The sequence below is a fragment of the Pyxicephalus adspersus genome, chromosome 2, assembly GCF_032062135.1.
Source record: "Pyxicephalus adspersus chromosome 2, UCB_Pads_2.0, whole genome shotgun sequence".
In the NCBI taxonomy this organism is placed as follows: Eukaryota; Metazoa; Chordata; class Amphibia; order Anura; family Pyxicephalidae; genus Pyxicephalus; species Pyxicephalus adspersus.
In genome coordinates, this window is record NC_092859.1 from 105,553,665 (window position 1) to 105,566,354 (window position 12,690).

The window sequence follows — 12,690 nt, forward strand, 5'->3', positions numbered from 1 at the left end:
GGAAAACAGTTGTCCTCTATGGAGTACAAGCAAAAGCTCTGAAATAAGCAAAACTCAAGCTTCAGCAGACCAGAGAGTTCTGGCTATGGGCCTGATTTATGAAAGCTCTCCAAGGCTGGAGAGGATACCCTTTTATCAGTGAAGTTGGGTGATCCAGCAAACCTGGAATTGATCTGGTCCAGGGTTCAAAACCTTTGCTAGCAAATAGCCAATGACTTTGAAGAAATCCATTGCAGGTTTGCTGGATCACCCAGCTTCATTGATGAAAGTGTATCCTTTCCAGCCTTGGAGAGCGTTTCCAAACGCAGAACAATGGTTCAACTCTAGCAGCAGAGGACAGACTGGCTTCTGTGTACATGTGTCACCATCTGTAACTGTCCAATGGCTGAAGAAAATTGCCAAGGACCTGGAAGTCCACCTTGGAGTCAGCTGCAAAAATGTCAGATACATGGAATAAGGCGACAAGTTCCTGGACCTGTTATGCCTGCAGGGCACAGGTAATAGTTTCTGTGCCAAAATTTTGCTTAGGTCAGGATCAGATCTGTTAAGGATTGAGTGATCCAATGTGGCTCCCCACCTACCGCTTGAACACTGGCACTGCATCGCTTTCCAGAGATTACTATTACCACATACTGGTGCCCCTATTCATTACTGGTGCCCCTATTCATTACAGTTGCCTTAGGGGGATGCTACTTGGTAGGGCAGTGGTTTCCCAGCATGAGGAAGTGGTAAGTGAACGGCAACCTCACAACCAGTGTGAATTTAGGCTTAAACTCACTCACACCAGCAAGTTCAGTTCCGCCCTGAATCCTTTGTTCTATTTCATTCAATGCAGAATGAGTAAAAAATATAAATAAATACAATAAAAACACACGAAGAACAACAACTGTACATTGAATAAAAATATATAGGAGATTACTGCTTCCAACTACAGCTTTGCAGTCTGTATTTAAATTAATGTGCAAATTTGATGAATGAAAGTTATCACTACACCAAATACTATTACGTCAGTAAGCGCATTCATACCTTTGGTTGAAGATTTGGGTGGAGAAGCACATAACCGTTAGGATCCAGTGCAAAATAGTATCCATTCGGGCAAAGCTAGAGGTAACCACATTTCAACATTTTACATGTATTTTAGTAAAGGCACTTAAATGCAGGTAATGCAAACATTTAAAAGTACCTGTTGCATAGGAACATTACAAAACTCTATTTTGTTGTGAGTTTAAATACAAATACTGTTTTAGATAATAAATTAGTTGGCTGTAGTATATAAATATAATATATACAATATAATACAGGCAGTCTATTACCAAATAGTAAATACAAGTCGGTTCTCATTTGTGTCTGTAGGCAGACAATCATAGCTTTGGAGAACTTTGCTTTTAGTTTTTGCATGGTTGCTCGTTGTATATTACAAGATAAGCATTATGGGTTTGCTTTTAGGTAATTGTAAGTGTTAGTTTTAGGGGAATGGTTCAGTAACAAGGGAAGGAAAGTTAATGCTATTTGGGGTCATGGAAAGTGTTAAGGGGAAATTTTACACTCGGATTAACCATATAAGTAACAATGTAGTTCTAATTCAAAGGTACTACATCGTAGGTAATTAGGTCATGGGTAAAGTTTTAGTTAAGTGATGGTTTAGGCCACACAACTTGCTCTTGCTTCATATATAACAGAATAGTTTTGTTGTTATAATACACATCAGCCTGTCCCAAACCTAATCCCACATTCATTCACTCCAGCTGGAGATTTAAAACATTCATGCAATACAAAAATGTTACCCAAAATTTCACTTTAGGCCATGGAAAACCTAGTATGATCTGCTTCTAGGATGATGAAAACTAAATGATCTTTAGTGCAGGGTAACTTTTTTTTCCTAAAAAATCTGTCAACATTTTACCAATTATATTCTGTACTTAGGAATTTGAAAACTCCTATGGCAGATATTTTTAACATGTTCAGTAATCATAAACCACCTACAGAAAGAATAAAAATGAAAGATATAGGTTTAATATGTTTACACATGTAATATATGAGCATACCAATAAGCACACATGCTTATTGGTATGCTCAGGTATGTTAAAGAAAGCATTCAAGATACTTATTTTATTATATTTATATAAAATAAGGCAAAAATGGACTTACTGTAAAGCGAGGAGTGAGCCTTTGAATATCTTTCAATGAAACATCTACACCCATAACGCCAAGTATCAGTTGGTTCTAAAATTTAAACATCCAAAGTCAGGCAACATTCTGTATGATACACACATTATACAAGATTTAGGAAATATTCTTATGCCCACATGCCATACACATGGCTATATAGAATATATTCCCTTTCCCTTAAAAAAGTATAATGTAACAATGTTACATACATGTAAAGGTAAGATCGATAATGTAAATTATAATTATGATGATGTAATTAGCTTTGCAGAGTATATGTTAATTCACTTCCCCCGTAAATAGTGCTTATTGATTGTATTTTTCCCCAGACTTCAATTAAACATAAGAGTTTTCTTTTGGTCCCAAGGAACCAATAAAGTATATCTAGCGTGTGTGGCCAAGTTTATATTACATGCTCTTTTGTCAGGAAGCCCAGAGTGATTTTTCCCTTTAGAGAGTAGAAAGTCTAATAAAACAAATGCTTTAATAATGATTCTAAGATTTATACTGTGGGCAGTTTAAAAGCCCCATCAATAACCACTGGATATCAACATACAGATTTCACATGCTCAATTTCAGAGTAGCTTACGGAAATATAAAATGCCATGATAAAAATTTACTGAGTTAAGCTGTCCAAAAGATAACCTTTGTGTCTATTTTGTATTTGTATTAAAAAAAAAGGAAGACAAGCGAAACAAAGAAAGCATTAAACATAAACGAGCAGTGATAAATGAAACCCATAAAAATGCCTAAAAAAAATATATAATATATATATACATATATAATATAATATATAATAAATATATAGGAGTTTTGGAGTTTGTTAGTTAATAAAGTTGCACTCAGGGTTACCACTCCCAGCTTCCATTTTGTGATTCATTGCTATAATGAGCAGCATCATCATATTTCTTTTTATATACTTCATGGCATTTGTATAATTAAAGACCACAGGTTTTGGAGCTTCTAAAACATTCATGTAGATATGTTTAGGTATTACACTATTTGTGCATTTCGTTGTTGTTGCCATTAAAAAAAAAACAATTATTTTATTTCTTGTAAGCTGCTTGTTGATGATTGTCTGTAAATAAACATATGTAAGAATAGACATTTGGAAATATTAGGTGTATACGTAATAAATGAATTTTATGCCTGTGTTACCTTTATGAACCTCTTGTAAAATTGTCTGGCAAGCCTGCTGATCCCAAAGCTTTATAACAAGTTTACAGGTTGAAAATTTAAACTGCATTGAAGCATAGGAGTAATGCCATAGGAAAAGCATGACATTTAGGCAGCTAACGATTTCAGAATGTGTCCATATCATAGAAAAAGGTCCACAGTAATGACTTTAATAATTAGTAGGTTTGATTAATGAGAAACCAAATTTTTATACAAACATTCATTACAGCTTTACACGTTTTCTATGTTAAGTGTTCAAGTGCCAATGTGGATTAGTTTGTGTGATATGCGTATGTTGAACCAGTTGAATTAGTCTCTGAGACCATTTCAATTGCATCAGCAAGTATCCCTTTACAACCTTTTATTAGTAATAGAGAAAACAATATTGGTAATTTTTATTACAGTTCTGTACACACAAATGTATCTTTAAGATAAGACGTGAGATGGACAGTGGCCCAGATTCACCCACTATTGTCCTAAAATTTTGCACTTATTACCTACTTAACTTCATATCATACAAAATAATAGGACGCCATGAATGTACTATTTTGTCAGAGCTGACATTATACCTGTAAGATAATCTTTTATTAATCATGTGCTAAAGTTCTTTAGCTCTTTGTAATCTATGTGCTATAATTATGGCCAGCCTAAACCCTGTAAAACATACATACTGTACATGAGCTGTAAAATCTTATTTTATGATCTTTAATATTTGGTTTTCTAAAATACAGCAAATTTCCTTTTGTTGGAATTACATTCAATTTATATACATTTTTGACAATTGCCTTAGCCAAATAAATGCTCAGTACTTTATGAACAAATCCAAGTGGGTGGTGATCTAAAGTCCCTTTATTGTCTTTTCAGGTAGCTCACATATCATCTTGTCTTCACTTCATTGAATGTGCTTGCAATAAACTATAAATACAGCACTGGTGAGTTCTGGATAATAAAAGTGAATGTCTCTCAACTGGCACAGATGAGCTTAAAACGCTTATTGTTATTAATGACATTTCTCTGGAGTATAATGTCATCGGCAAGTTATAAAGAAGAAAGGCTTTGCGGCATTGAAATGATGTGTGCTTAGTGCAGAGATTTATCCTAAAAGGAAATTGCAAACATATTTCCTAGCAGATATTCCACCTGCATTAATCTTAAAAAACAAATGATGGTAGTCAGCGAGCAAACATTATACATGAAAAGGGAGTAATTTGTATCACAAACCTTACCGTATTACTCTAGACAGCTTCTCTGACAAAAGTTATTTCAATGGGTAACTAATTATAATTTTGGAACAACATAAAAAAGCTTTTTAATAATACTGGATATACAGGTCTTTCAAGATTTGCTAGGATATAAGTACTAATATAATATAATATAAGATTTCACATAAACACTTTACTATCAACTCACTTTATTTTCTTTACGGTCTCCTGTCAAATTAAAAACAGGCAAGGTACCAGTGATGACAAGGCCCAGCTCCTGCAAACAGAAACAATAAGATTCATTATTTACGTGTGTTTATATATATATATATATATATATATATATATATATACATATCAACATGCAATAATAATCGTTGGCTTGTAATTCATTTACAATATGTGCTGACCCAGAGAGAGCCTTTATGTCCTTATCAAGTAAATGAACACAAACACACTACACCTACTGTTTCTAGACGTAAATTCCTAGTGGTCAGCGAGGACATTGTGCTGGCAGGAAATACCAACCAGTTAGCTCTTACGTAAATGAAGCACATAAGAAATATGACAGATGTAAAAATAAAACTAAATTCTAAACTAAACTAAAAATCTAAATTTAAATTCATTCACAATATTTGGTTTGTAACTTTGTTTTAACATTTTTAAGTATTGCATATATTTTTTTTACATATAATGCATCCTTACTGTCTACTTTTTAGCATTATCACCATTTTATGATGTCTGGTTAATTATTACCCTGTCACCAGATAATTTATTTCAACAACAAGGTTTGAAAAGATTTTATGTTTTTCCAACATGTGTTACACATGGTATAAAAGCCTTTTTAGTGCAGACATCCAAAAGGCCTAACATTGCCCTTTTCTCTTTCCTTAATGTATGTAGATAGGTGAGGAAGGGCAGAGATAGGGCAGTACAGAGAGTAATTAAATACTTCCAGAAGATAAAAGAGTTTGCTATGATGTGTGAGGTGGGAGGAGGATGTGGTTTTGTTAGAGCTGATTCTTCCTGGAGTGGTTGAATTCTGTAGCAAGTTCAAACACATTGTGAATGAATAAAAAATGTTGAAGAAAAACACTGCAATCATAGGCATTAAAAATACTTGATTTTTCTGTGCTTTAACTAAATTTTTAAGCAATAAGCAACAAGGTTACACTTGTGATGAAAGGAGGAGGTTAATGGCTCTTATTTATGCCCACTTGGACAGGCATTTTTGATGTCTGTGTGCCCCCGGGGGAGATGCTCCCTTCTTTTTGTCCTGGTAACTAATGTGAGCAATACAATGAAGAGAAGTCCTAATATTACGAGTTGATATCAGAGCAGTAGGTAAGAAAACTGGGGGCAGCTGTGTCTATGACATTATTCTATTATGGGAATTCAGTAAGCGTTGGAGAGATTTCCACTTGTTTCTATCCTCAGGACAGGAACAAAAGGGAAGTCTCCATAAACGGACTGTTACCACTCAGCCCGCAGATTGTCTATCTAGAAGCCTGCAGCATCCTCAGCCTCCCTTTAGCTGTGCAAAGATGCACCTTTTTTTTTTAGCATCCCCTGCACTTAGTCTAAGGCTGTTCACAGCTAAAGGGGATTTCAGGAAATCTGCAGCAGCCAATGAACAGAGTAGTTCCTGGTTCCAGGCTTTATACCTCCCTCATTCAAGGCTCCGGTTGCTGGATCCTCAGCTTTACCTGTGAGTTGCTCTTTCATACCATTTCGTGCCCTTTTGGATTCTTGACCCATGCTTGTACCTGGATTACGCTGTCTGCCACCTCCCCTGACCCGTGTTTGTACCTGGACTATGCTTGTCTGCCACCTGCCCTGACCATCAATCTGCCTGAACTGCTGTCCTGCTGTCAACCAACTTTGTACCTGATCTGCACTGTCCCTACATCGGAGCCCCCTGTACAGCTCGCAGCCAGTGGGGAGAGCATGTGGGGCCATGACCTGGAGTGCTCCCCGCAGCAAAGTAGTCTAGTGGCCATAGAGGTAACCGGCCGATCATCCCTTGTGTGGTGCTCTGGTGAAGACCAGGAGACAGACTCCATGCCCAAGGTAATCCTGTGTCACCTACCAGAGGGCCCTGCCCTAACATGGACACAGACAGTAACAAAATAACCTAACTGTATTATTACCCGCTCTCTACACTGTTTATTATTAAAACAACATTTTGGCTATACATATACTTTAAGTGGCCATCTAATTATCCCCCCCATATGTTAGTGCTGTACCCAATAACAATGTTTTGCAATACAAATGTAATTATGAGATGAATCCTCTGTAAATAATCCACTGCAGATCACAGCATGCTACTACCTATCAGACTCAAGTCTGGGCTCCTCCCATAGAAAGACTAGGGTTAGGATAAAGCATCAGTGTAGCTATCCGCTTCAGTTATGAAAGGGTTAACAAGAGTTGATTTTCTTTGCATGGAACAACCCATAATTTAGAGCATCGTATTTAGATATACCATTAAAACAGAAGCTTCAGTTAATCACTTATTTCTCTGTACAAGCCTGGAGATTTTTACTGTTAGGCAAAGCACATACTTCCTGGCTCCATAAAAGTGTCTAATGGCTTTTAGATCAGATTAACTGATTCATAAATTGTAAAGTAGTTTACCCACTCCCAAGTCTAAAAGGGTTAATTACACAATGAAGCTTCCATGGTGCCAGCCCTACATGCAGTGATTAGTGGGTCATCTTTTTTGTGCCTTTGTACACTATGTTAATATAAAACAACACAGCCACATGTTTTTATCAAAGAGATAGCTGCCTATGCATCAAAACGCTTTTTTTAACACTTAGTACTATCAATATGTCATAGATTTAAAACATGTTTTTTAATTATAATGCTGAATCACAATGTACTAACTAAAAGAATCTCTTTACGTAAAGCGCACATAAACCCAAAACTAAAAATGTATTATACGAAAACTTAACAGTCCTTAGATGCAGTAACTGCATTTTTCTCTTTCCCAGGTTTATACCTACACTCTATGCTGAAATTCCATTGTATGAATTGAACTTCAAATAAAAATAGCTGACAATTGTATAAGCCTCTTATCACATGTCTAGTATGAATACATTGCTAAGAAGACATGGAGATATATGCAAGCAGCTTTAAAACAAGTTTTTGGGGTTGAGGATGCTATTATCTTTTTAATAAACAACAACCCCATATGAATAAAGAAGTGTAATAACTGTTAAAAGTAAAGAACAAATGAACAAAGAAAAAAATGCTCTTCAATGACCTTAAGCAGATATCTAAAAGCAGAATCCTAAATATAGATATATACAATGTACCTAGGTTGGCTACAGAACTTTTAAACAGTAGTCTCTTCTTGCACACTTAATATCACTTAATGGGTTGATCTAATACAAATAAAGCTCAACATAACATCCTCCAGGTTTCCAGTAACAAAACTCTTGCTGAAAAGGTCTGGGCAATGAACTTCTGGTCAGTTAAAGGGGAAGAGATATAACAAATTGTTCCATTAAGCATTTTTTGTGCTGTATCCTGTGTCAGATGCACATGCTGTGACACTTTACTGTAAGTCTAGGAAGATTTGGGAACATACAAAAGATACAACAGCTTGTAGTGCAACATCAAATTTAGCTAGAATTGAGAAAAGGAACAGCACAATACATGCTTTCGTAATGCTTCTAAATAATAGGATGTCCGGCACATGTTTACGTTACAAGGACCAGAGAGATAAGACATGACTGTCCCTTACATCAGAAGTGCTTGAAAACACTATCAACACCCAGATTAAGGAATCAGCAGAAAACAAAGGAACTAATAAGGATTTGTTATAATACATATAATAAAATGACCCTGCTTTTATTATCTCTTATTGTAATAATATATATAAGCTGTAAATACAAATAACCTAGTACATGAATATAGTAACATACTATAGTGACCACTGGATTGTGTTGTAGTACAATACATATAGTATACATGTAAAGTATGATAGAGTATAATAATATATAAGTAACCACTGTTTTTTACTTTGTCACTTCAAGAATAAGAAATATTGCCCATATTTCTCATCACCTAAAACTCTCTCTTTTTACTATCCTTTACTGTCGCCACACCTTGCATTAGCTTGTTTTAAAGAAAAAAGAGCTTTTTTGATGTACAATATATATGAATTATATATTGTATGCATATGTTGTTTGGTTATTCTAGGGCCATTTGGTTTTCATAATGTTAAGTGCTTTAAGGTTTATAAAAGACATGATATCATCCCATGGCCCCTAGGGTTAGTTCATAGATGAACAATAATACACATGTGCCACATTTGCCGTTATGTACAACAGCCTGTTTCATCTGCCTATTTTTTTATACCTCCTGTCTTAGTCAAATGCTTGGTTAGGCAGCTCATTACTGCAGGAAAACCTGGCAATTCCGGCTTCACTTTATGTGTGAATGAATGAACGTGTGCCTAGGTAGGGGTTATGTCATCCCAGAACAGCCAATTAAAATGGCTGAAGATCATCTCTGGGAAGAAGAGGAGAAGTAGGGGGTCAGCACCCTGTGATGGAACGTGGACATATCAGTCAGTTGGTTAGTCCCACTTTAACACCTTAATAACAAGGTATTGAAAAAAAAACTAGCTGTACTAGCTGCACTGGTATATTTAGGTACCCAAAAGCCCACAGAAACAGACGTTAAAAACTTTTTATTTACATATGTCTGTGATTTCTATCCGTACATTAACTCCAGTTTCTGTGCATTTCTAGAATGTGTTCTGTTCTTACCAAGGCATCCAAATAAACATTAGTCCACTGTACTTGCTTTGCTTTTTCTCGCGCCAAAACCATTGGTCTTCCAAGGACATCTAAATATTCCTGTCAAAGAGAGAAATTATTTCAGTGATAAAGCTAGATTTTTGTTCAAATAAAGATAGTCATTTTACTGTAAATAGACTATAGCTTTTATATACATTATTCATACTACACCAAATTGCTCAAAAATGCTCCCGTTAAAATCAACATGCTTTTAAAAAAAAAGTTTTAAGGCTCGGTAAAGAACAGCAGATCCCTCAGTGAAAGTTTAAAAAAATGTAAATCTCTCAAATTCCAACAGACACCCTCATCTTTAAGGCTTCGGTCACATAGAGGCATGTGTTTGTGGCCACATTTATTAAGAACTTACCCATAAGGTTAGCTAAGGTTGAGTAAATGGTGGATTAAGAAGACGGGCCAGCCATTAACTGCAATGGCATTCCTCCATGTAATCCAAGCCGTATGTATAAAGATGGCTATGGGGTTGCTAAAGTTTAACCGATGCAGATATATTTTTCAGTAGTAAGATAAGTGTTTTTATTTTAAAGTTACCTGTTGTAAGGTGGAAATTAAGGGATCAATTACCAAATTTTTTGAGTGCAAAATATCAAATTACACTGCTTATATTGAATCCTCAAAACGGCATACTCATCCCTAGTTGGAACACCTGAGATTATAAAATCTTCAGCTGATCAAACTAACAATGGTCAGATCAGGTGACTGTTATGGGATTAATAAACGCTGCTTTAATTGAAATCTGCTTAAAATTGACTATTAGGTGTTTTCCAGCTGTCATCTGAACATAACCACAGGTTTGTACAATAGGATATATATTTTTTTTAGATTTTAATCATATGGTTTAGAAATCCGAGAGGTTTGTATTATATTATCCAAGTTTAAAGCACACTAAAAAGTAACTTTGATAATGTACATGAATACATTTCTAACAATAAAAAACAGCAACAATATTGTTTTATAATTATACATTGTAAAGCAGTTCTCAAGCTTTGCCAAACAATTGTCTGCCTGATATATGCATATATATATATATATATGCACGGGGAGAGGTATTAGGCATTAGGTGTTCTTCCTCTGCAATCATTATGTTCACTGTAAAGTTTAGGTAGGTCACAGAGCAAGAGGTATAAGTGGGGATAATCAGCTTGAAACCTCAATGAGACTGAATTAGAGATTAGATTAGAGAAGAGAACTTTGGCAGTGTGATCTGATGGCTTTTGCACTGGCTGGTCGAAGATTAAGAGACAGCAGCTGAGGAAGATGAACTGTGTGAAATAAACTATATGCATATTACAAAGAATATAAAGACTAATGCATAGGCATCTGGATGTACATTGTTGGATCACTGGGCAAGGATTTCAGATGCTGATACTTTTTTAAGATTGGGCAAAGATGGTACTGACCTGTACTGTATGAGATGTCAAACCAAATACCCATACTATATATACAGTCACCCTAAGGCTTGTACATTCATTGCAATAATTATTACAATTTGGTTTACCAGTTTACATTCCTAGTAGACCCTGGTTTTTGTTGACAAGGCATATTGTTTACATAAGCAAACATGTCAGGTAATGTATTACAACAATTATTTAGCACTTGGCTTTAGGTCACATTGGTAGTCAAGCCCTACCATGAGATAAAACTACAGAGAGGGTTGTATGAACCAACCATCAAGGCTTTGCACAGATGTTCAAGAATTTGGCAAGTAACTATGCATAGTTAATGTTGAGAGCACTTATCGGGTTTAGTTCAATAAAAACTAACTGGCTATTTTGCTCCAAAAGGGGCAAGCTATTTTATTACAACTTTAAGATCACACAAAGAAAGCTGTTATATCTTTTTGCTGTGCACCATCTTGCCTGACATGCTTGGCTACCTAATTTGCCAAACCTTGTACCTGGTATTATATACACTACATGCACTAATGCCATTAATTGATTCCTGTTTATCATAAAGAAACAGTAAGTGTTATATCCTAAAGTATCAGATTAGTAGTTCCATTAAAAGTTCAATAAGCCATTGAAGTCTTACTAGTGTCAACGTGTTTATGTTACTGCAGCTGCTCACAATTAATGTAGCAAGTAGAACTTTAGGTCAAGCTGGGCAGCTGTGTTTAAAATTTACAAAAACATTATTTACACTCTAAATAGCCTATTATATTAGACACACATGTGCACCTATCACAGCTTGTTAGAAACACTTTCTTTATCCTGTATTAAGAAATACAGGAAAAATAAAAAAATATATATTTCATCAGTACAATCTAAATAGCAGGCATCTTTAGTTTAAACGTGATAAAAATAGTGTGCTGCATGATATATTAGGATTTATAGATATTTACATGACATATCACAGGCAATATTTATACAAAGGTGATTCATTGATATTTTATTTGATATTTAGCACCGCCAAATCGTGCAATGTAACTAAAGATTAATTAGGAGTCTCCAAAATTGTAAACAAAATGCTTTTGTCTGTCATTGCATCTGAATTATACAAAGCACAAATCCTCAGTTCTTTTATGTTTGTCACATAATTCGGAAAAAACTGTCTACATCTGCTTGTGCTGGTGTGGCACTGTAATAACACATTACTCTGTTGTATAGTACAACTGTTTTAATGCATTGTAAAATAATAATTTTACTATGAGTGATAGGGGTTATGTTGTCCATAAATGTATATATTAGTAAGGTGTAGGCATCAACTTGATAAAGTACACACCTATTTGGTATAACTGTTCTCCCAGACACATGCTACATGGATTGTAGCGGATTAACACTACATAGACTTTAATTACTAATCATTTTTGGATAAACAGAAGATTATAAAGAAGAATCAGTCTTGATTTATATTTACCTAAAAGTTTAGACATATTTTGTACTGTAATAAGTATGGGAACACAGAGGGGCCAAAACAATAACTGTCATATACACGATTTACTGAAAGGGTATAGATAAAATCCTAGTACTAAAGAGCTACTGTCTAAAACTAAAAATAATGCTTCAAATGAAGTTTGGGAGCTTGCCTCTATGAATTTAATTGAATATTGCCAGATACAAAGTTTGAAACGTACATCAATGTAATCCACAATTATACATTTTTGGATACACAAAAGTATTAAAGCTTATATGCCAGTAATGAACAGACCTGTCTTATAATAGAATTCTTCTATCACCAGCAAAACCAAAAAGTTCAGTTTCACTACCTGAATTAAAGAAATACAATGTAAACAATGCAAAATGGCCTCTACTGATGCTGAATCGAATGTACTTTTTAGACAGGTCAGTTAATTTCTTGAGAAATTGACCTAAGAGCAT

At 35.0% G+C, this 12,690-nt stretch overlaps 1 protein-coding gene across 1 annotated transcript in view; it reads right to left on the reverse strand.

The window, feature by feature from the left end:
* CACNA2D1 (calcium voltage-gated channel auxiliary subunit alpha2delta 1) overlaps positions 1–12,690 on the reverse strand; it is a 128,223-nt gene that overhangs the window by 47,022 nt on the left and 68,511 nt on the right. Inside the window, exons 10-13 of the mRNA XM_072399049.1 lie at positions 9,326–9,415; positions 4,753–4,821; positions 2,149–2,223; positions 1,027–1,101 (exon numbers count right to left, since the gene is read on the reverse strand). Coding sequence (XP_072255150.1) covers positions 1,027–1,101; positions 2,149–2,223; positions 4,753–4,821; positions 9,326–9,415 — 309 coding nt within the window. The remainder of the gene's footprint in view (positions 1–1,026; positions 1,102–2,148; positions 2,224–4,752; positions 4,822–9,325; positions 9,416–12,690) is intronic.